The following is a 26,010-nucleotide window of genomic DNA, read 5'->3' as shown; positions in this document are numbered from 1 at the left end:
TAATACAAATAAATGATCATATTAAATGAAGCTCCTCCTACTCATGGTGCTGCAATAGCAGGCCACTGGGCTGTCCTGAGGGAAAATCAGGCTTGCAACTGACCACAGAGGTCAATTTCCCCAAGCTGGTGAACATTAGGTACATTGCAGAAATGGTATGTTTGGTCTAAAGGGGGTTGTGAGTGGTGAGTACTGAACTACTTGTACATAGTACTGTGTTTTTTGGTTGTGGTGCGGAATACACATCTGCAGTGAAATTTTTGGGTCTTCTTTCAGCAAGCCAGGGCTTTGTTTTTAATTGCGCTTCCTGGGGGAGAACTGAAATTCTGAAGAGAGTAGTTGATATTGGCAGAGCTCCACTGCGGAGAGATCTGTAGCACTATCCCTGCACAATGTCAACAGTGGCCTGCTGCTTTGGGCATTGGGGACATAGGAGCCTAAGAGATTATGAAAATGTGGAAACAAGCAAGAAACTACTGTGTGCTGTATTTGGAAAAAAAGGTGGTTTTGTGTTCACAAGAGGAAAAATTTTGTTTTTGCAAGGACTGAGTTGACATATTTGATTCATGATGAAATATCATTTGTATCAATATAACACAACTTTATGCTGAAAACCTGGTAACATTTTTACTATGAGCAAGCCCCCAGTCTGCAACATTTAAGCATACGCTTAGTTTTACTCATGTATGTACTCCTATTACAGTTAATGGAACTAGTCACTTGCATGAAGGTAAGCATATGCCTCAATGTTTGCAGGGTATAGATTTGAATTTGTAAATCAAGACAATGTTATTGTTTTTTGCAGAAAATTGTCTGTTTCACAGACAAATATTTTTTCCATTTTGCACCATAACCGTTTTTTAGTATCCTTTTATTTTTGTTTTAGTGTCTTTTACCTGCAAAAACTTTCATTTGTTTAATTGAAACTAGATACAAATTTGAGGGGAAACAATGAAAACGAGAAATTTTTCTTACCCCACTTGTCAGTGGTGAGACATTTTCTTACAGTTCACTGCTTTGTGAGTGCTTTCGCCTCCCTTTTCTCACTCAGGGCCTAATTTTTCAATTCTTACTCATGCAGAGCAGGGTTTACTGAAGAGAGTAATCCCAGTGAGCTCAAGAGGGAGTACTTGATTGTGTAAGTGGTACTCGTGAGAGAAGGTTGTAGAACTGGAATCTGAATCATAAGCTAAGCAACAGTACCAAATGATCAAGGGTGGGATTTTCAAAGGCACCTGACTTTGGAGCAGTTGTCCCATTGATTTTATATGGGAAGTGTGCTCCTAAGGCTGTGTCTATATTAGGGAACTTACAGCGATGCAGCTGTACTGATGCTGTAAGGTCTCTCATGTAGTCACTCTACACCAATGGGAGAGAGCTCTCCTGTCAAGATAATTTAATCCACTCCCAGTGAGCTGCTGAACCTATATCGGTGGGAGAAGCTCTCCTGCAAACATAGTGCTGTGCATAGTGCTTATGCCAGTGGAATTTATGTCACTCAGGGGGGTGGATTATTCACACCCCTGAGAGGTGTACATTTGGCTGACATAAGTGGCAGTGTAGACATCGTCGAATTTATAGGTGCTTTTGAAAAGTTCACCCCAAATTCTTGAAGGACAATTTTTATCCTTGTTTGAAGGCTTTCAGCGTGACTTACATTATTGTTTCAGATGACAAATGCATACACTTAATCTCCTATTCTTCAAAAATTTAAAAGCATGTCCTTAATTTTATGTTGTGTGGGTTATCCCACTGAAATCCAGGCATAAAGTTAAGACTAGACTATCTGAAGAGTGCATTAGTGTGACCAGCATAACATAAATAGTGGTTGGAAGTAACTGCAGGATTGGGCCTTAATGTCAGATCAGATTTCTATCCCATGGTATCAACCTTCTCAGTCAGTCTTCCTTGTTCTCCCTTTCTACACAGATCTTTTTGTTTTTGTTTAAATGAATGTTTAGGTAATATTTTTCCTGTTCAACAAAGAGGCACAGATTAGATATTTAAAATCTACATGATTCAATATAAGCCTCAAAAACAAACAAACAAACCAGAATGTCACAGTGGAAATTTACCCTTTGACAATCAGCATCAGTGATAACTTTACAGTCAATTCTACCCCTATATTGGCCAGTAAAACAATGGACTCAGAACATAGTCAACTGGATCACTCTGCAAAAAGAACAGGAGTACTTGTGGCACCTTAGAGACTAACAAATTTATTTGAGCATAAGCTTTCGTGGGCTACAGCCCACTTCATTGGATGCATAGAATGGAACATATAGTAAGCAGATATATAGATATAGATACACACATACAGAGAATATGAAAAGGTAGAAGTAGCCACGCTGGTGCATCCACCAAGAAACAAGGACTCCTGATCTTTTTCTCTTCCAAATTTTCTCAAGCCAAATGCAGGCTACAGAAAGTAGTCCTCCTAGTGGTTGTTCTGTGAAACAGCAGAGACCCAATAGGGAATCCAGTAGGAATTTGGCTGCTGCTTCAAGCTGTGGTTTGGCACAAGTCCTGTGCAAGGTCTCTGCCAAACATTCAGTTGTTTTTTACTCTTTCTTTTCATGTTGACATTTTATTTTACTGTACCACATGAGCTTATGACTGTTAGTCTTGATATACTTTGTTGTTAGAATGGGGTACTATGCACAGAGTTCTTTGATGGAAGGTAAAAATATGAGCTATAAGTTGCAGATGAACAAATTATGGTGAGAGGAAGCTTCAGAAAAGGCAACATGAAGTTCTAGCCTAAAATAGCCTCTGCCTAACTTATCTTTTAGGTAAATGAATTTTCATCTCCTTTGCACTTACTTTGAAGAAGAGAATTTCAGTGGCAAGTTTTGGGAGATGTGAAAAAAAAAAAAGTGGGTTCCAAACAAAATATTCTAAACTTCTCTTGAACATGTTAGAAATATAATTCTCCAGGTGCTGTACTCAATTAATACAGGAAAGAAGATTCAGTCAGACTCTGCAGCCCTTCATGAGGTCCTTTATTCCATGTGAGCCTGAGATTCCGAGCATGAACCCTACATGTTTTTGCTGTGTAGTCACAAGGGACTTACATCAGATGTGGCGGTATTGTTATGAATCAGCTTGACCTCTTTTAAAATATTACTTTTTCCCCAAACCTAATAAAACAAACCTAGATGCAGTCTAGTTATGTTCTCTCCCTTTCTCTCTGAGTGTATATGAACATTAAATTAAAAAAAAATCCCAGATGTGAATCCATAAACCATCTGTTTAAAATAACTATTGTGTAGGACTATAATTACAAGTTATTTATTATGAATCTTGGGATCCTATTATGGATTTTGACTGACTCCCAGGTTTCTGATTTAGCAAATGGCTTATATATATATATGAGCTATGTGTCTCTGCTGCACTTTTCAGTGCCCAAGTGCATGTCCTTTTAATGAAACAAACAAACAAAAAAACCCACTCTTATAAAAGATGGCTTCTGCATGTTGCAGTCCGATATTGCTGTTTTTAAGAGAAAACCTCTGAAAGTATCTGAGAGCTTTCAACAGCTTCAGAAACAATGTTGACAACACAGATGCAGATTTGGTAGTATAGCTCTCCTTCATGCTGCTAGTTAACAATTCCTTAAATGTATGGCTTGGACAAGTAATGAAATGTTATGATTACTAGAGGGTGGAACTTATTTGGAAGGAAAGGGCTTGCTGTTAAAATCCATTTGGCTCAATTGCTGGCTCACCCTGCTGCACCCTTGCAAAACTAATGGGGAGGAGAAAGAGAAATTTAAATAAGCAGACTGGTGGTACATGTTACAAGCAATATTTTGGAAGGGTGGGTGAAACCCCTCACCCTCTCAAGAATTCCTCCTTGTTTCGTAATGTTTTATCTTCTTACTCTTGCACACCATGGACCTAGAAGATCTGCATTGTATAACAGACTACAATAGACTAAACAATGATTTACCAGACCTGCTTTATCTTCTGTCTTGTATGAATGATATGAATAGTGTTAGCCCTTTCCTCCACGTCAAGTCCCCCGGGTCTTGAGTTTTGCTAAGATGTGCTCTTATATGAAAAACTAAAGAACTATAACAGTATATTCAGCAATAGTTTAAGGGCTAAAATCAGTCATGGAAGAAACAGGTGCAACTCCATGAGCTTCAGGGGAATTATGCTTGTTTATGTTGAAAACAAGAGGGCTTTATGGTTAAGGCACTGGACTCAGGAGGTTGGTGCTTAATTCTTGGCTCAGCCACAGACTTCCTATCTGACCTTAGGCAAGTTGCTTAATCTGTCTGTCTGTGCCTCGATTTTTTCCATCAGTAAAATGAATATAATAAATAGTCCTTCCCTTTTTCCTCCCTTTGTCAGTCTTGACTATTTAGACTGTACGCTCTGTTTTATCTCTTAGTGTGTGTTTGTACACACAGTGTGGCCTGGATCTTTCTTGAGGTCTCCTAAGTCTAGATGCTACTGTAATACAAATAATAATAATAATGTCATAGCTGAATTTGACATAAGATGTTTGTCCTTTAGAATTTTGATGTTAGTGGTGCTTCCCCCCTTTCTATGTGCATGGAGAAATCTGACACACAGGGAGGCTTTCAATAGTATATGTTATATTATTACTTTGAAATTCAGAAAAAATTCTATAAAATTCTATGTTGGGACTATCTTTTTCTTCTCGATTATTTCCCTAATTTGCTAATATGCTTTTTCTAACTCTCAGATCTAAGAAGTGATCTTGGAATGTGAAGATCATGATAGGTTCTTATCTGCCTCTTCCATCATCATCATCAGTGATAAAGATTCTACAATCATGATGTAGCTGAAAATGTTGATGATGCATGAAGCAGAATAGGATGCAACTTGTCCTGCCATTGTTTTATTAGTTCTATGGTGCCAATGATAATAAAAACTTGTCTTTGGCAGTGAAGTAAACAGATTTAAATCAGATTTGTGGGGCCAAATATGAAGTCTTTAATCAGGACACAATTGTACCACCTTTAAATGCAAGCAGAAGGCTCATCCTTACACCCATCTCCAGTCCTAGGCATGGAATGGCTGGGCAGCCACCTCCAAACTCAGAGGAAGGTCAGGATTATGTGAGAGGAGAGGGAATTAGTATGCTCAGGGGAGGAGTGGGTGGGCAGGATGGTGGAGGAGATGCAGTATTCCCCTGGCAATCAGGGAACAAAGGTAATCCAAATTGGGGTGTAATCCTTTTTGGTAACCCTCCCTGCCATCTGCAATAGTGATTCCCCCTTTAAATTGGGGTCCCATGTGTAGTTGCCACCTGGTGATGCTTTGGCAGCATGGCTCCAATGGAGCTATATTGCCACAGAGCAGAGGAGGCCCGTGGATACACAGGGTCTTCCTGGATTGCCCTTTTCTCCTGCAGATACCCTGAGATTCATGAAGTCTATAAATCAGTTTATATGACCTGTATTATATTTGGGCAAATCCTTTCTTACTCCCATTGCCCCCAATGAAACAATTCAGCAGGAAAATTTCTAGAGGTCTAGTGTAGAGATTTTCTTCCCTTCAACTCCTTCAGTGGATATTTTTTCACAGGAGGGGGTGATGAAGCCCTCAGTTTTAACTCAGCCTTTTCTGAGGCAAACTTCCATTAAATTAAATGAGGATTTGCCTGCATTGTTTTGAATATGGATCTGAGGATTTGGTTCACAGGTAGCAGATACTGTAGATTTGATTCTGTTCCCACTTACACTGATTTCACCCTGGATCAAATCAGTTTAAGTCAAGGGTGTTACATTGGTGTAAGTAAAAGTAGGATTTGGCATACTGCATTGAATAAAGAAAAGGAGTACTTGAGCTTATGCTCAAATAAATTTGTTAGTCTCTAAGGTGCCACAAGTACTCCTTTTCTTTTTGCGGATACAGGCTAACATGGCTGCTACTCTGAAACCTGCATTGAATAAGAAGTTGTCAAGCCAATTTCACTAATGTGCTCTGATTGCTTTGTGTCAATCCAGCATTGCAAAACTGGCTGATTAAATCCAGGTTTATAGTTGCTTTGCAACACTGGAGAGGTGCAAAACTGGAGTAGTGTGTCAGTGAATCTATCACACTAGTTACAATCTGTTACAATAGTCATATTTCTGACTACAACTGCATGTTAGTTAACAACTTTAGGGCCTGATTCTCATTTATGCTGATTTCACATTGATTTAACTAGTTATTCTTGGTTTATGCTGGTGTAAGAATCAAGCCCTTTCTACTCCCCGCCAGATTAGACAGTGACTGTGAGAAGAATAAAGCTGTGATTTTAAGTCCCAGAGGCTTGTAATAAAAGCTTTATATCTTCCTTCACAAGCACCTTGAGCAAGGCCACAGGAAGCAAAAGGAGGCAAAGGGGTGATGTGTGCAGAGCCTCTTGTGCTTCAGTTTTCTGATTGACATTTTTCTCTTTGATTTTTTTCAGTCTCTAATTAAGCCATAAAATCCATTGAGAGAGACACTAGCATCTGGTAAATGGCTACCTGTGTCATTTAATGAACTAGTAATTATAGGTGGAGTTCACTTCAGAGGGTTAAATTTAAGACAGGAATTTCAAGTAGCAAAATTTTACTTTAAAAGATAAATGTGTTTGTTTTCTACCCTTGTTCAGTTCTAGGGTTGTTCAGTGTGGTTGACAATCATAGGGAAAAGCCGAAGGTTGAGGAGCTACTATTAACTAGGCAATGGAAAAGCCCCTTCGTTTGCAGTTTAAAACAATTTTTACTGAAAAATTCCTGGGTTTTACAAAAAGTGTTCTTCATTTTTTTCTGATTTTTCAACCTACTTTTGTATCATTCAAACATGTAAAAATAACTTGTTTTATTAGGAAAATACAATACAGTGCATGAGATATATGTATTACGATAATAAATTAGTCTGTGTGTATATGCAAAGCTGCCTGTTGAAATAAGACTATGTATTTGTCTAGAAGATGCACACAATAAACAAACAAGCACGCATGCAAGCTCTGAAGTGCGTGCTCATCTGAATGTACTGATGAATCTCACACCCACCATGTATATATTTCAAGCTGTTGGCAGATAACAGTTTAAAGATTTGACACTCTAAAGTGGGAAGAAAATGAAAATCTATATCAGAATACGTTTCAGAACACAAGGAAGTATTCAAAAGTTTAAAAAAAAACTAAAACAGGAGAAAAGGATGAAGCTGAGTGTACATGCTGCAAATGGTGTGGCCCAATTATTAAATGTAAATATTTATAGACCAATAGTTCTAAGTCTACAACAGGAAACCGTTTATTCAAATGAAGAGTTTTATTTGGGGATTAGATACATTGTTTTCTTAAACTCAGAGGTGGCATTGTGTTTTGAGTTCTGTTTTAGTTCTGCAGCAAATGACATTGATGAACAGAGTTCAAAGCATTAATCCACTGAATATTTCCCCCCGTCTTTCCATCCACCAAAATAAACCCCAATATTTACCCAGAAAAATTATTAATAGTTTTTGACACTGATTGTCACCTGTTTTTGTTGTTGTGGCAATAAACACTGATAAATACCTGAGGAAAATTGAACAAAATAATAACTGAAAACGAAGGGCCCTACCAATGGATTACCTTGTGCTAAACATTCCTGTGTTAATTCTTCTTAGTATATTCAGTGGTATCCTCCAGCTTGGTCACTGACTTTTCTTTATAGGATGGTGGCAGTATAATATGCAGTTATTTTACCCTCTTGGATAATCTGATTTCTGAACAGTTTGAGGACAAGACATAAATCATAACAACCACTTACTAAGAAAGGCTAGGATATTGCCAAGAATGTTTATCAACATTGGCACATGGCAAGAGGGTTGTGTGTTTTTCTTTGGGGTACAGACCTCTCCACCAGTATCTGCGCTTTTGTCATTTTAAAATAGGATCACTAAAACATGCAGTGTATGGGACTACGTCTTGAGGACCTCAGGAAATTGTAGAGAGTGCAGATTGTGGCTGCCCACTTAAGTGGGATTTCCCACATGGAACACATCAAATATGTGATCTGTGGTGGTTACCAGTTGTTATCTAAGTGGAGGTTAAGCTGTAAAGCCCTATGTAGTTTGGATCCTGAACTGTTTAGGAACCTGCATCTCTCATGATCCCAAGGCAGATGGGATAAACTGAGGGGTCAAGCAAACAGCTCCCTGATTTAAATGAGTTTGGGACTGCTGGCAGGTTGTTAAAGGAAGTTCTGCACCAGCTTGGCCCCTTGGAATGATAGATCCCAGATCTGATGGCCTTCAGGTCATGTTGCAAAGCTTATTTGTTTTCCTAGGATTTTCCTGAGGGGAATGGGAGTTGAGAAGGATTTCAAAATAGATAGTTTGGGGGAGGGGTAGGAAGGGAGAACTTTTAACTGCTTTTGTGCCAGCTCATATTTGAACAACAAAAAAGATAGAATAATTAATTATATATTTCTAAAGAATTGTTGTTCTTAATTATTTGACCATGCACGGAGAGATGATACATTAGAACATTTTGGGCCATTGGTTGCTCCATTGAAGTCACTGTCATCACACTAATTTATATCAGCTGAGTATTTGGCTGTGTGTGTGTATACTATGCAGTGTATAAATTTATATATGTACTGTAAATGAAATGCAAAAATAACCCTTGGAGTGGTGTCTTCTGCGTTGCACTTTGTGTAGTAATTTACATCAGTGAAGTGTAGGTGAAAGGCAGTGGAGAATCAGAACTCCTATGTTAACACAATGTAGAAACTGATATATTTAAACACAAAAATGTTAGGGAATGCAAAAGTTATACTTGCAAAGTAATCTTATGGGCCCAATACTGGAAGGTATTAAGTTGCTCCTGAGAAGAACCAACCCCCTCAATTCTCATTGAAATCCAAGGAGTTTTAGTTTACTCAGCACAGTGCAATATTAGGCCCTAAGTGAAGAAAATGTTTACTGAATACAAATTATTCATTACATCATCTTTTAGTCTTTATTTGCAAATTATGGATTCAGTGACTGGATCTTAGAATCTCCCATGTATGACAACTAGTTAAACACTGATTAACCCTTTAGCACTGGACAAATGAATCACCAGTAAATGGATTTGTTGTTGTTGGTATCACTCTCCCAATTAAGCAGCATTAATGATCATTTACTCTCATGAGGCATGAAATCTGTTCCCTGGGAGATGTTCAAACAAAGCAGCAATCCCAAATAAATGTAGCTGTATTAAGACCTTCATTTAGCAGAGCACCTAAGCATGTGCTTAATCCCATACCTATTTAGCAAATAATTAAGTTAGTGCTTAACTTTAAGTATATGCTTAACTCTCATAGACTGCAGTGGGACATAAGCATATATTTAAAGTTAAGCCTGTGCTTAACTTTATTAGGCCCTACGTGCATTGTTATGTGTGTGCAGGGCTTAAATTCTCCCTGAATGTTTCCCAGAGCCCTGGGGCTCAGGGCTTCAGCCTGTGGGAGGCACCGGTGCTCCCATGGGTTTGAAAATATTTACCGGAGCTTCGCTCTGGATGGCTCCGGCTGAATTTAAGCCGTGTGTATATGTGTATACAGTAGAACCTCAAAATTATAAACTAACCGGTCAACCACACACCTCATTTGGGACCAGAAGTACACAATCAGGCAGCAGCAGAGACCAAAAAATAAAAAGGGTGGGGTGGGGTGCAAATGCAATACAGTTAGGGTGACCAGATGTCCCGTTTGTAAAGGGACAATCTTGTTTTTTGGGACTTTTTCTTATATAGGTGCCTATTACCCCACACCCCCGTCCCATTTTTTCACAGTTGCTATCTGGTCACCCTAAGTATAGTACTGTGTTAAATGTAAACCACTAAAAAAATAAAGAGAAAGTTTAAAAACAAAGATTTGACAAGGTAAGGAAACTGTTTCTGTACTTGTTTAAATTAAGATGGTTAAAAGCAGCATTTTTCTTCTGCATAGTAAAGTTTCAAAGTCAATTATTAAGTCAATGTTCAGTTGTAAATATTTGAAAGAACCACCATAATGTTTTGTTCAGAGTTACGAAACTTCAGAGTTATGAACAAGCTCCATTACTGAAGTGTTCATAACTCTGAGGTTTTATTGTATTTAAAACTGCTGTCACTTTAGAAATAACAGCAAATGAAAATGCTTGAAACACTTTTGTTAATATAGCCCTATTATCAGAGAGCTGTCCCTGTGCTATGAACTTTTCATAAATATCTCCTCACTTGGCATTTATATTTCTTTTTTGTTTTTTAAACTGAATCCATTCAAACCCAGCTGAGTTATTATTTGGCTTGGAACTTTAGACGGTTGCACTTTAATTCACTGTACTACTCGGGACTGTTGGACAGTTGTGAGCAAATATTTTTGTTCACACAAGGAAGTCTTGGACCAGGTACTCTAATAGTTTGAAATATAATTTACAAAAATATTATCATTTCTACAGTATACCAAAAAGTAATATTAGAATGGGAAAAGGAATCACACGTTTCCTTTGGCATTACTTTATCTAGGTTAGATCTCCTTTTAATGTTGTGCTTTCCGCCCCCACTCGTCCTCTCTTCTCAGTATGTACTATGAGGGAAAAATACTGTCTGTTTCTATGAGGGAATTTTTGATTATTTTGAATCACAAAGGTCTCTTGTCAAGCAGGGAGTGACTTCCTAAACCCATATTTCAATTTTGGAGTGTCATGAAATGGAGAATAAATGTTTGATTTTTGCTTTCAACAACATTTGCCTTTTTTGTCTAGAATAAGGAAGTGACATGCAAACGAGAGAAGTGTCCAGTGCTTTCCAAGGAGTGTTCTCTGGTCATTAAGCAGAGAGGAGCCTGCTGTGAGCAATGCAAAGGTGCAGTTTCCTTCATATATTCTCTCTCTTTATTTATTTTTTTTAAGTTTCTCAGTTCTTGAATTTGTTTTGCCAGTTGTAAAGTGAAGACTAAAGCTTTCCATCTCTGGCTACTGGTGGCCCCAAAAATGGCAGTAATTTTAAGAAATCCCCAAGTTATGGGGAGATACATAGTTTTATAATATGAACATGTAAATTAGTTAGTTTCCAAGATATCATAATACCTTAAAACACATTTTTGTTTCTACTTCATTAGTAGTGCTTTATTAATCTTAATAGAGTTAGTGAAACAGACTCCAAACATTTGGCAGGACTGCCAAATTTCCCTCAGAAGATGAAGAGTCCTTGCTGCTGCTACTTTATTACCCATATTCACTACTTTTCTATCCTGTCTCCCAAATAATTCCCCATTTGATATGAAGGAATTCACCCTTCCCTTTCCAAAACTTGTTTTCTGCATGTTTTCATTGTTTGTTGTCACGATCAACCAATGTAAAGAGTTGGCCAGGATGCCCCCTACTCACCCCACCCAACCATCATTCCCACCACATCCATAAGAGATTGCTGTGGTCAGAAGTGAAGTGATAGCTGGTTTGAACATTCAAGCAGACCTCTAACCTTTCTTCCCTGTATTAGAGATTTCACACCTACAGGCTCATAGATTTCTGACTGGCTGGTATTCTTTGCTGTCTCCTACAAGTGAATAAATATGCAGATGCTTACTCCTTATGCTTCCAGAAGCACCCTTATCCCCTCTTTTTCAGTGAAGAAAAAGAGAAGTGCAGCTTAGAAAATAGCATGGCAGCTGCTGCTATTTCTGCATTTCTGTATAAAACAAACATCCCCTCAACAACACAGTGTATTTTATGTTATTGAATTCTATTAATATACATGATAGCAATGAGCCATAAATCTTGTAAAAAGTTTAGACTTTAGTAAAAACTACTTGCATCTGGTGATAATTTAAACTAAAATGTCCTAAAAAGGGAACTCAGCAACAATGCAAACAGTACATGCTTAGTTCTCAGCTATAATTTTTCTTCAAAGTGCTTTAGAAATTGAATTAGCTAATTATTAAATTCCCACTTCTTCTTCTTCTTCTTTTTTTTTTTTGGTCCTTTACTATACAATAAATGGATTGTGGTAATAAAGAAATATGTTTTTTACATAATTACCATACTGATACAAGTGATACATTTTGTAATTAAAATCAGTAGAAAGTGTCTTTTTTTTTAATAGTGACACAGTGAGGTAATGTGCCATAAAACATGGTAAAACTGTTGAGAGACTGCTCAGTAGTACTCAGCTGATGAAGTAAAGAATTTCCGATTCAGCCAGCTTTTACTTTCTCTCTCTTTTTTTTTTTTTAATTTATCTTTTTTATTCCCAAGGGGTGGTCGGGGTGACTTTGGGAGGGAAGTGAGGTAGAATAAATTGCTGGGGAATTCTAAATCCAAACCCCAATGCAAACATTCTACCACCCTGCCGGAAAAAATATAATGGCAGGAAAACAGACTACTCTATAATTCAGGCAGAAGAGACATGATGGATATGTATTTTTCCTGGATGACTAAAGACATATGATGGCTGATCTATTTATGCTTTGCTTCTGTGGTCCAGTTTAGATTTCTGAACATGCCTGGCAAACCCAAATTCATAGATTTGTCTAAAACTTTGACACTTTTTTTTAAGCCAAGGAAAGGGAGAGGCACACCTTAAAATGACACTGAAATTAAACTGTTTCCTAAAAACGTATGAATTTATAGTTACAAGTTTCATTGACACGAACTATAAATTATATTTTGCTTTAGCTTTGCAGCATAAAGTTCCTAAACTATGTTTTGAACTGATTGGAAATCCATTCCCCATGTTCATACCAGATGCATAGATGGTTGCTTTCTTGCATATGAAATTATGAAAACAAAATTAAGGTTATGAATTCAAGGACTCAAAAGTTAGGAAGTACAAAATGTAAGGTTGCCCATGGAACCTTGATTTTTCCCTCCTTGTGGGTCTTTTCTGTGTAATGAATAAGGCAGTGGTTCGGTGAAAAAAGTAGTATGTAATTTAAAACTTGATCATAATGCATATGCACAAGGGGAAGAATTATGTTTGTAAGGGGGACCTTAAATTCTGGAATTTCCTATCTCTTGAGAGCTTGGCTTTGCCACTTAAATAACATAATATATTGTAATTTCTTAGTATTTTAAAAGTTTTTAAAAAAGGTAACCCCTACTGTGTAAAATTGGAGTGACCCCCCACAGCATACATCATCAACAAGGTTTGAATCCTGAACCTTCAGCACTGCTTGAGCTACAGAACTAACTGGATTAGCTGGAAGCAAATAAAGGCTCTTCTGCCTGTTTGGGGGATGGGGGGCGGGGGCAGGGGAGGAAATAAGCCTCTGGGACGTGTCTTTGTGGGGAGCCTGGTTTCTTGCTTTGTTTCTCTTGCCCTCTACCCAGGAAGCTGGGGGGAGCTCCTGTCCCATGTGGTGGCCCCCAAAGGGGTGTGTGATCTTTTGGGGCCATGTAGTGTGTCTGGGTGGAAGTTGGGGATCCCACTTCCCTCTCTCTTCCTCTACAGCTCCCAGGATGTACCCCTGCTTTGGGGGCAGCATGGGACATGGCCTCAGAATATTTGTATTCAGATATTGTTTTGGTAGGCTGTTTAAGACCCCCCCCCCCCAAAAAAAAAGTTCCTGAGCAACTCAAGCAAGAGAAGTGAAATGATGATTTTTAACAGTTTATATCTCAGTTAAACCTGAACAACATTTCCTGGGACAAAGAAAAGGCACTTCTTGAGCCCAGTGGATTTCTCCATGCCTAATTTCAAAGGTCTGGTGCAAACAATAGTGGTGTTAAAGTTTCTCAAAAAGTCACCAGACTCTTTTATAATGAAAAGTGTTGGCCAACTGAAACATAGGGGTTGTTACTCATTTCCCTTGTAATATTCTTTGTTAATGCCAGTTTCCCAACCTTATGGAGAAATGGACGGTTGGCTATTGTCATTTAAAATATATAGGTGTCTATAATATCATGAACAAAAGGTAGGGAATACAATTTCAAAATTGGCTTTGTGTATGAAACAAGAAGCCAGCTTCAGACAATTTGTGATGACCATAAAAATAGGCAGGAAATCTGGATGTTTTGTTTTATTATGTGGGAGGCCACCTTGTGATTGGATTTGGGGGCTGTAATACTTCCAGTTGTGTAGTCCATGTCACCACAGCAGTTTAAAATGGGATTTTATGCATTTGATTGTGCATCAAGCTGAGCACTCTGCTGCATACCTATGCACACACAAATAATATGAATTCAAAACATTGAGGGAGAATTTTTCCTTCTTCTAGCTGCATACCGAGCAGTGATCCCTTGCTACTAATTGCACACTTTTGTGTGATATTTAAATGTCTTCTAGCAGTTCTTCTCTGCTTTCACTGAAACGTCAACAAAAACCTTACCTGCCTATGCAATGAGAAAGAAAATTAGTAGCAGGTGAAAGCTGCTGAGATAAAAACAATATATTACCCTAAAACCAGTGGTTTTCAGCCTCTGAACCCTGGTGGTAGTGGTGGTGGTGGGGGCGGTCCGCAGATTATGTGTAAGGGGTCTGCGAAAGGTTCTTGTTACCATAGAACAGTGGTTTTCAGCCTGAATCCCAGTCCAGTATGTCCTGTCACTGTAGCATTGGGGGTGGGGGGGAAGTGCCTTTTCTCTTCTCTCATTTTATTCAATACATTTAATGAAAACATATGAGGTCACTGAGGATTATAGAAATGGATTTGGCAGATTTTTCGTATTTACCTGGAAAGATGTCATTTTAATTTGGGGCTCTCTCCATTTCTAAAAATAAATTATTTGCTCTCTGAATAAGAGTTTGTTATTAGTGGATCAGAGATGGTTAAGATGGGGGTACTATAACTGTGAGCCATACTCTGCTTTTTGTTCCTGCTAATGTGCATCTCCCCTGGACGGCTATGAGAGTGCCATGCAAAGATGTAGTAGCTGGGAGGGTAAAGGGGGTTTGTTACTCTAATTATGTTTTAAGTTATTCTAGGCTGAGACTGGTGCTTTTACTTTTCTTTATATGCAATTTGTTCTGTCCTGCACTTGATCACTGTTGATGGTTAATTTTATAAATATTTGGTAATGATTTAAGTGTTTGTGACATATATGCTTCATTGATATTCATTAAGAATAATCCTATTTTGCCACAGAACTGGATTATAGCACAGACAATGACACTGCAAGCCTTCTCAAATATCAAAATATCTAGAGTTATAATTCACGAAAACAAAATTTTTGGAAGGAATATTAAATTCCACAATTAAGGGCTTAAGGTGGTCTGTAACTATTAAATATTAGAATGAGTCCTAACACTTGTGGGTAGGAGAGTGAAGGGAGTGGGCAGATTATCCTACATCTGCCTACTGTGGTGTTTTTACACCTTCTTCTGAAGCATCTGGTTCTGGCTGCTGTGGGTAGGTCTACACAGCAATTAAACACCCATGGCTGGCTCAGGTCAGCTGACTTGGATTCATGGGGCTTGGGCTGCAGGTCTGTCAAATTGCTTTGTAGATATTTGAGTTTGAGCTGGAGCCCGAGCTCTGGGACCTCGCGATACTTTTGTGGTAAGACTCTTACAATCTTTGCATGTGGATAGATCTCATTTTTTTGTGCTTCGCTATTGCAGCCCATACTGTATGAACTGTGAAATTCTCCATTGTTTAGAGACTGTACAAGTTCAGGAACTATTGGAGCTCTAATCACACATTTTGTTGTTTTACTGTGTTCATGTCAGATCATAAAAGAGTGGAATTCATTTGACCCCACATACAGGTGAAATACAGGGCATCTGCGAAAGTGAATTTCAGCTGCCGAGAGAATGGGGGCAGAGGGCAGACCTATATCTCTGTTATGTCCACTTTCACTATGGTAGCAGCTGTAAGATCACTGAGCTTCTTGGGCAATGTTGTGGGGCCATGTAACGCAGATCCCATGGTCTCTCTGCTGACCCACCCTCATCATTGCCATGCACGTTGTACTATGCAGGGCTAGTGCAGAGAACTACTCCTTGACACACAGGGCTGCAGAGGGCTCTTTATCAGTGGCCCTCATGCAGCCCCAATTCAAATTGAAATGTTGTGGTCCTCTGCACTAGGGGTAAATATGATCTCAGAGCATTCTTAAGCCAAATCCTCCGTTACCCCACACTGGTGGCTGGGTTCGGAGTTGGATATATGCATGGTGGGCTGAGGTAGCCTTCATAGATTACTACGGGCGTAGTAATCTATGAGGAATAGGAGGAGGAGGAATAGTGAGGGATTTATGTAGATTAAATCCCTAACCCCATCCCACCCATGTGCTGGTGCCACACCCAGATGCTGTTATGCTATGCTATTTACCCCGTATGTGGCTCCTCCATGTCCACATTCTGCATGCAATGGAACTGCACTGTTTCAGCTGCAAAAAGGGACTCTGTGGCTATGCAGGAGGGAGCTGGATTTGTCTCTTTAATGTCGGGTGTAAATGGTGTGGAGGACATTGCACAGGCTCTCTGCTCTTCATGTAGATATCACACCAAGTGAGGTATAAGCAGCAGAAACAAATGAGCCTCTAAGAAACATGTTTTTTGCACATAAATAAAAAACAGAAGAGGAATACTAGCTACATTACTTATGCAGAATTTTCTCTACGTAGAATTTCAGCATTTGCCAGGAGGTGTCAGTGACTCTTTAACGTTATGAAATATGTGAAAATAGATTTAATAATATCCACATATGGGATTTGCAGTTCTCTTAACTTGGCCGACAGGTTTAATGTCAGTGACATACAGCTGAATTTGCAAGGGGTTTTTGGCTTGATCTGATATTTCTGTGCTAGTTTGTCTGGGCTTTTCCCTGAGGAATAATTTATCAAAAAAAATAAATAAAACCTGTCTTATGACTGTTTTCTTTATCCTGATGTTTATTTTTCATGCCAATAGAGAGGTTACTTTTTAAATAGAAGGGGAGGGGAAAAAAGAAAAATAGGAGAAGTAGGATGCTTTAGAAATGGGGGACATGGAGCCAACCTACAGTATGTTACTCTGATATTTTCTCCTGGGACTATGGGAAATGACTTGTCTATAGAATTCCCATTAGCCTAAAATAAGCACAAATTCCTGCTGGAATCTTGTTGGGCACTGTCAAATTGAGTAATAAAGTCCTATTTTTAATGAACTTTCGAGGACACTGTCTAAGCCTTAGTATGCTAGTCCATCTTTTCCCACCCATTTTTTCTCTTTGGAGTACTACTGTCACGTGCTGCTGGGGAGCAGGAGGAAAAAAGTTCCATTCAAATTCTTATTGGGAGTGGGATGATGAGTGCCTTACTGACTGTCCAGTTTGTCTCCATGATAAAATGGAACAAAAATAACTCAATCGGTTGTAATTCACATCTTTAATTATATCTGTTCAAATCTGTGTGAGAACATGCTTCTCTTGGAATAAAAGCACCCGATTCTTTATTTAAATGGAAAACTGTAAAAAATTGATCTAAGTTGTTTCAAAATAGGGCACTCTCATTCCAAAATAAGCATGCCAACCCACACAGGGTATGTCTGTATCTGGGAGAGGGCCTCCCAGTCTCGGTCCACATACTCGCGTTAGTGGAGCTCAAGCTACCAGGCTAAAAATAGCTGTGTAGACATTGTGACTCCGGACTGGAGCTCGGGCTTTCAAGCCTGGGGGGCTGGGGTGGGTTGGCTTGAGAATTCACGCTCTAGCATGAGTGACAATGTCTATACATCTGTTTTTAGCATGCTAGGGCTACCAATACAAGTCTGTGGACCCAGGCTGAGAGGCTCATTCCCAGATGTAGAGTTGTCAGGTCCCAGACCAGATACTGGCCTGCTCTCTGATTAACTTTGCTGGTAGGCAACCAGTTAGCCCAGCTACACTGCCTTGGCTCTGACAGAGTGGCCACAGCTCTGACTGGCTGCTAGTTTAGCAACCAGGCTTATATAAGCCCGGCCCCCACAGCACACCAGTGGCTGCTTAACCTCTACCATGCCTGCAGCAGTGCTTGCCCTTGTTCTAAGCCCAGCTCCCCTCTGGCTTCTGACTCCAGTTGACCCTATCGTTCTAAAATTTGGCTGCTGTCTCTCTGGTATTGATCCCTAGCTCTGCTTCTGGTTTAGACTTCTGGCTCTGGCCAGGAAATAACTGAAGCTGTAATAACTGAAATTACAAGCGGTAATTTAGCTATATTGCCTCCATTTATTATGTAGATAGTCTAGATTTCGGTCCTTATCAGTTTGGCTTTATCAGGTTACTTTAGCAGCTATTGAGTAGTTTTCACTTAATAGACCACAATGGACCAACTTCAAAAGATTCAGTGGTTTGGTTTGGTTCAGATAAGCAACTCAAAGCTTGTATGCTTATCCAAGACTTATCTGAACAATTTGGACCCAGGTAGCTTATAGGAACAAAACCACAGATAACGGAAAGTTAATATTTTACATTAATAATACACCAGCATTTCTAAGAGAAGAAGTAGAAGGGACTGTAAATTAGGTCAGAATCTTAACTGGGTAAATCAGCATCGTTCCATTGAAATCAGTCTAGTCTGGTCCTTTATGCTGTCCTCTAAGTATGTATTTAATCTGAAGTAACTAAGTATTTAAATACTTAAACTGAATATTTAAGTTGAGCTCTTGTGTTCCTAGATTTTTATACATGGTTTCCTCCCCTCTTCAAATAATAAATGGTTAGCAAAAGTTGACTTAATGGGGTTTCCTGGTGAGAATTATTCTTTTAGGATCTTGAAGAGGGATTCCATCATGGTGTGTGATTGTGTAGAAGAGAAAGCAATACCTTCACTGATAACATTGCACATATTCAGAAATTGCTACTTTCTGAGCTAAATATAGTGTGTGTTCAATCATGTAGTAGGCAGAATTCTACCTGGATGAATAAGCTTATTGAAGCAGAAAGGGTTTTACTCAGCTGATTTCAGGACAGTCTCAAACTTCCATAGTATGATTAAGTGGATTCAAAAGGCCCTGCTTTTTGTTTGCAGTGTCAGCTGGAAGATGTATGTATTGGGGGAAAGTAAGGGTCTGGAACACTAGCTGGTATGTAGTCTGTTTTCTGTTAGTTTTGAAGAATGTGTTATGGGTGCAGTTTTGGGAAGTACAAAGGACACAACTATGGGCAAAGGGGCATGCCTCGGGTCAAAAGAATATGAATATCTCACCTGGGCTATTGTAACTACTTTCTCTCCAGCCTTAATGATTTTATCTCATCTTCAAATCTTTCCAACATTCAGCAGCTAAAACAATCCTACCTTCTCAATACTCTGACCCTGTCAACCCTCCTTTGTTGGCTCCTTGCCTCTTTCACTTACAAAATTCTGGTCAACTGAAACCTCTGTCTTCATCTCACCTCTCATCACTGATACATGAACTCTGTCCACTGTTCTGCAATGTGGAGTAGTCAAATCAAAACAAACTAGGATTAAATCCAAATAAAATTATTTACTGGTTTGTTTGCAGATATGTACTGAAATAGGAGTAGTATTTGTCACTTGGGTTCCTTGGTGAGAAAAAGACTGAGGGTGAAATCCTAGCCCCACTGAAATCAAAGGGAGTCTTAATTTAAAATTGCTAAAATTTTACCCATTACCTGTATTAATTTCCTAATTTGTTTTCAGATTTTGCACAGAAATATTTTTCTACTAAGAAGTTATATGTTTAAAATGCTCATCCATAAAGAAAAAGATCATTCCAGAGTCTCATTAACTGTACATACAACACACACACACATATAAAACTGATAAGCAAATAGCCGGAGTTATACTGCAGCTAGTCACACATTCTGATATAGAGCTCCATTGTGAAAGGTGCTGAGCACTCTGTCTTCGGTCTTTAACTTGCAGGATGTGAATGGTTCCACTGCAGTGCTTGAAATCAAGTACATGCTTAAGTGATTTCGTGAATGGGGACCAGAGTGCTCAGCAATATGTAGAACTGTGCCCATATTGAACTTCCAGAAGTCAAGAAGGCTGAAATGCTAAATGACTTAAGTACTTTTGAAAATCCCACCTTTAGGTGGCAAATTATGGTTTTAGGAGCCTAACTTTAGGCTTCTATTTTGAAAATGTTGGCCTCTGTGTACAACACAGTTCAGAATAACAATGTTAATGTGTTGAGTCTCAATAAGTTCTCATTGTTAATACTAGGCAATTTATTTTGAAGTGACAAAGGTTTTATGTCACGAAGACATTTTAAATAAAAAATACAATTTTAGTCCCAGATGCTGCACACACTTATGCACATGTTAACTTTAAAACAATGGGACTATTCATCTGAGTCCCTTTCACATGAGCAGAGTTTCTTATCCGCTTAAGTGATTGAAGCATCAGGGCCTTAAGTTGCAATATTGTGTTTTTTGCCTATCACAGTTTTATGGAAGACAAATAAGAGACTGTACCAGTAGTGACATTTTAAAGAGGAGTATTTATAATGTAATGCATTATAAATGTTAATCTAAAAATGCCATAGCTAAAACTTTAAAATTAGCTTTACAAAACTCCAACCCTGATTTAAATCAGTGATTTAAACAATAAATAAATAAAAATCAAATTATTTGAAATTATAGTTAAATCAGTTATTCAAATCGCTCTATTTTGCCTGGTATTTCTGAGAATGGGTGATCGCCTCATGAAATACCCACATGAAATAGATTTATCAGAAAACAGAACAGCTCCCACCCATAGTACTGGCAATCTTGCCCACTGACACTGAATTGAGTGTATTGCCTAAAAGAATCCCAGGTTTTACTGCTGAAAGTTTTTGAAAAGAAGAACAAATTTCCCAAATTTATGAATAACCATTTTTGTGGAATTTGAGGAGGAAGGGCACAGATAATCTATGCCTGTTATGTAACGTAATTTCTTTCATTTTATTGTCTCTGTATATTCCTTTTTTGCTGTCCTGCTAAGGCTTTTCCACAGCTCTTTGGGAGTCTTTCCATTGACTTCAGTAGCTTTGGATCAGGCCTTATCCATACAGATCTGCTTTAAAAAAGTATATGTTTGAAGAGACCTTCCCCAGCCCCCAGCAATCCTGTATATTTCATATAAAAGTCCCCCTCTGAGGCAACTGACCAGTGAGAATCAGTATTGTGATGGGCCCCTATTTTCATAAAAAGACCTGTCATTTCTGTATTGCCATAGCTTCCACCTTGTTCTACACTAGCACTACTGCAGGGAAGCAGCAGAAGACTGGATCGATAAGTGCTTTAAGGGATTCTCTTAAAAAAGCATATGATCTTTAACAAACAGGAAAAGGCTGTTTGATCCTACAAGCCTGTTCAATTTTTGAGTGACATTGACCATTCCTCCCCCCCGCCGCCACCCGGCTTCTATTTTGCTATATCCTAACATCCTTTGCTCCTCCAGAAAGACTTCTCAGTTGTCTCTTAAATCCATTTTATGCCATTTACTCCAGCGGCCTCTCCTAGAAACTAATTCCATATGCTCATGACTTTTTGAGGGAAAACATGCTGTTTAGATTCCCTATGTATGCTTAGCTTTCTATTTTTAATTTTTTAAAAAAGATTATGCCTCTTGAGTTATTTTTTTTCACTTTTCATCTGAGTAAAATAATTGCCTGGATTAAAATTATGAAGGGGACTGATAGTTAAAGACTTCTCTTTATTTGACTTTAAACCTCCACATTTACGAGGAAAACAAGTCCATCCTCTTGGCATTCTTCATTGCTTGGATTCTTGAGACCAAGACTTGAGCTTCTTTGCCCTGGATCCACATCTCTTCCATGGTTAGTGATTTTATAGACCAGATCCTCAGCTAGTTTAAACTACCATAGCTTCATTGATGCTAATGGAACTATGCTGATTTACACCAACTGATATATTACCCTTTAACTGTGACAGCAGTCCACATTACCCAGGTTTGTGATGCCATGCACAAGGGTATTATCTTTATATGGTTCTGTCATTTAAGGTGACGCTAATGTTTTAACCTGGTCCTCTTTGCATCTCCTTGGGAACATTGCTAAACTCCTGCCCATGATATTGTTACCATCTTTACACTGGCCAATCTGTGCATTGTAAATTCTAAATTAGGTTACTTGTTGATTTATGAACTAGAAGATGGAACTATTTATAGGTTTTAACTCTTACAAAATATTGCTTCCAAGATCCTTACATATACTTTTTTTTAAAGAGATATCTTCAATTACTACAGCCAATTCCTAAACTAGTGGTCTTAAAAACATGCCAGTTTTATCTGTCCATTTCCAGACACCAACTACTCCCAATCACCCTTCCCTATACCTTTTCATTAGGTTCTCTTGTAACAAAAGGTCTTCTTGCTATTTTCTTTCCAGGCTGTTGAGAAGGTTCACCCTCAGTATCAGTGGAAAGGCTTCTATAGAAGATGCCTTCTTATCCTTAAAGAAAAGGGAGGGTGGCAACCGATCCTGGTTCTAAGGGTAGGTCTACTCTTAAAACTCTGCATTGGCACAGCTGCACCAATGCAGCCTCACTGCTGTAGGGCTTAAGTGAAGACATTGGTATGCTGATGGGAGAGAGCTCTCCCATTGGCATAGTTAATTCACCTCTCTGAGATGCAGTAGCTATGTTGATGGGAGAAGCTGTCCCACTGACATAGTGCTGTCTACACAGAGGGGGCAGTTAAGGTTGGTATAATTATGTCAATCATTATCAAAATAGGGTGCTTCCCCTTTGTCTCTCAGCCACCCCAAGGGTGTTTACCAAAGTACTCATAGCATAGCTCAGGAAGAGAGACACCACAATGTATCCATATGTGGACGACTGGCTGGACTTGGGGAGATCTTCTCAGTAGGCCTTGAGCTCTGTCCTCCTTATACGAACCTTTTCTGCAGCTTGAGCTTGAAAATCTGTCTATTAAAACCTACCAATTCCCTTCCAGAACATCATGTGATCATCAAGTAAGAGACTGTCCTGCTTCTCTGTTTCTCTAGGTTGCACTTTTGAAGGAAACAACTACAACAGCTCCATAAAATGGCAAGCCCCAGCTAATCCATGTATTGCATATCAGTGTCAGGTAAGGGCTGGAAGTCATGAAGTTAACAAATGCAGAATTGTTTGCTTTCTCTCGTGAAAGTCTGAATCTTTTGTATTAAATCCGAACAATATATTTAAAATCTTCAGTTTCTTAAGTCAAGAAAAACAAGAGATCATGTTCAGAGTTAAGGCTGCTGCTTTGTCCTTAACTCATCCAGTTGTGACCAGCTATAGTGCAACATTCAGAACAACAAAGTTACTTATCTTAAATACTGAGATTCTAATCTAAAACATACCTGGATGAGCTAAGGATGGAGGGCTAGCCTGAACACTGGAATTATTTAGCTTTTCTCAGCAATCATTAGACTTTTAACAAAATATGAGTGTGCACCTGTTTGTGAGAGACACACCAATCTGGAATACTAATTAAAATAAGCTAACAAACAACCCATTTCTTTTCCCTGAGCTACTGATTTGTCGACATAGTGGGCTGCATTTCTGATAGCCTTCCTGAGTTGCACCAATAAAATCCACAAGAGTATTCATCTGCAGACGCACACATTGCATTTGTGTACACAAGCCAGGTAACTGACAAATTGATGTTTCTGCAGTCTCTAGGTTTGTCCATACAAATGGATGTGATCACGATCTTTCGGGGGTAAAAATACAAAGTTCTGCTAAAAACCCTTTACTAAGAGCTGCATTTTCTTCGGACCCAACATTGATGTCAGTACTGCCTTTAGAAATAAGGTGGATGCCCAAGTTTAAATACTCTGCACAAATATTTTGAAGGGGACTGGAAATATTCAAAGGGATCTTTTTGGGTACCTTTTGGCACCAGGTAGTCAGATACTAGCTCCTTTTTTGCAAAGGCCCGCCTGCTGCATTAATGATTTTCATGGGCATCTAAAACTGGCTGTGTCCACAAAACCTCTTTAGAGAGGAAAAGTAAAAGGAAAGCATGCCCAGTTTTTAAATATGCATAGATTGAGAATGTTATGGGCTGCAATTAAACAAGAGCAACATAGCATATAACCATACATTTTCTTTATAATAAGATGTTCAAAGCTTACATTTGGATAGTCTGATCAGTGCTGGGCATGTGAAATGAGTACCTACTTGTCTAAGTGCCAGTCTGAATGTCCAAAATGCAAAACTGGATAATCCTATTTACCCGATGTGCTCAAGTTTTGAAAATTAGGCTTCCTGTGTTCACAAAAGATAGACTTTGCATCCAGATACTCTTGCCCAGATTCATTCAGCAGGACTTTGGCTTCTTCAACAAGAAGTGCAGGAAATGATAATTTACTAGTACCTATCAGGAGGTGCATCTTAGATAACAGGCTCTCATCTACAGAATGAGATGCTTTAATCTCCTTTCTAAGCCCTTTTTCTCTGAGGGGAGAGTGTAGGGAATGCTTTGTGTCTGTTCTGTTTACATCAAAGCTGCATGGCAGATTATTTCCAAGTTTCCTATGGGTGGGGACCCCTGATAAAGCAGAATTCCTTTTCCTAAGAAGGTTCTTGGTTTCTTACCTGACGCATTATAGGACAAATCTCATGGTTGTTGTCAGGGAGATTCAAGTGCTCTTTTGAGTGTGGATTAATCTGAATCCTGTTAGTGACCTGCAGATACAGAAAGAAAGAGGGATTTGAAAAGGTTTTGCTATACAGCATATATCATGTCATTAATTGTACATCCAGTTTTGCTCCTTATTATAGTGTTTGGTTTGGTTTGTTCCATTTCAGGAAGGAGTGGTAACAGAATCTGAAATGCAGTGTGTTGTCCATTGCAAAAACCCTTCTGAGCTGCCGGGAATGTGTTGCCCCACTTGTCCAGGTAAGATTTCCTAGGGATTCTACTCTTCCATCTGTGCTCAATATTTCTAGTTATTAGGGTTTGGTAAGTATCCACTATAACGGAGAGATTAGGAAGGAAGTTACTGAAATGTGGACCAGTAAAATAGAATGTATTGAATGACATAAGGAATAGAGTGAATAGATATATATATATTTTTAACACCCATATTGGGACACATTTTTTAATGCTGTGGAGTAGGGGAGGGATATAGTATAAGAAAGAGTTTAAACAGTTTAAAATGCAGCTTGTCTGTTTTTTTCATGTGTGAGGTATTCCAGAGGTTTTGGCAGCTGTGCAGGGTCTGGCTGGGGTTCATGTTTTAGGGATGAATGTATAGAAGGCGAATGGAGAGGGGCCAGGAGTCACATGTCACAGCATTGATAGGAAGGGGGTTGTTTTGGGAGTAGGAACATGGGGATTATGTTGAGTGTGCAGGGGATTATTTAGGCCTAACATATGATATGACAAGGCAATAAAGGAAGGAGATAGTTTGGAGGGTTGTTCTGTCATATTAGTTTTTACAGGACTATATAACTAGGAGACCATTGCTGCTCTAGTGGTATAATTGGCTTGGTATGTTTAATTTTTTATTATTTCTATCCAAATTTAATGTGGACAAGCACCTTGCTAAAAAAGTGAAATCTTCTGTAAACAGAAGTTGATTAAAATGGGAGTCCTGGCACAATGTGGCACAAAGTATCTGCCATGAAAGAAATTTTCTATGTAAATCCATGAAAGCGCTTCCTCCTCCATTCTGGCACCAAACTAACTTTTTAGGGCTCCCAAGGCTTACACAGGTTACTGCACTGCAATGCACATTTTATTGTTGGATGCATATCACTGAAAGGATAAAGTAATTCCTTTCCCCATAATTCTACAGTACAATCATGTAACAAAGTGTCCCAATCTAAGTCACACTTACCCAAAGTCTGCTTTTCAGGTTGTATATTTGAAGGTAGACATTACCATGAAGGGAAGGAATTTCAGCCGGAAGGAAACAAATGCACCAAGTGTTCTTGTATTGTAAGTATTTCTCTCTGATATTGTAACTAACATTACAGTCTTCAAAAGGCATATTATTATTGTCATAACTTGCAAAATATTTATAGGGGAGGCAACACTAATGCACACTCTTCTCTCCTCTTATTGTTGGAGGTCAAGCTTTATTAGAAGATTTCACTATGCAATTGCTTTCTATAGCACTACTTCCATTCCCAAGTTGGCATACTTTTCATGGCTATGTGTAGTTGAGATGGTAGAGCAATGTATT

The 26,010-nt window shown here is 38.7% G+C and overlaps 1 protein-coding gene across 1 annotated transcript in view; it reads left to right on the top strand.

The window, feature by feature from the left end:
• The window catches only part of BMPER (BMP binding endothelial regulator), a 187,207-nt gene that overhangs the window by 17,053 nt on the left and 144,144 nt on the right, over positions 1–26,010 (top strand). Inside the window, exons 3-6 of the mRNA XM_084619654.1 lie at positions 10,725–10,824; positions 22,837–22,919; positions 24,629–24,719; positions 25,681–25,763. Of these exons, the coding sequence (XP_084475780.1) occupies positions 10,725–10,824; positions 22,837–22,919; positions 24,629–24,719; positions 25,681–25,763 (357 nt within the window). The remainder of the gene's footprint in view (positions 1–10,724; positions 10,825–22,836; positions 22,920–24,628; positions 24,720–25,680; positions 25,764–26,010) is intronic.

This window comes from Lepidochelys olivacea, assembly GCF_965140295.1.
Source record: "Lepidochelys olivacea isolate rLepOli2 genome assembly, chromosome: 2".
Classification (NCBI taxonomy): domain Eukaryota; kingdom Metazoa; phylum Chordata; order Testudines; family Cheloniidae; genus Lepidochelys; species Lepidochelys olivacea.
The sequence above is the reverse complement of the archived record's forward strand: the minus strand, read 5'-3'. Positions and strand labels throughout refer to the sequence as shown.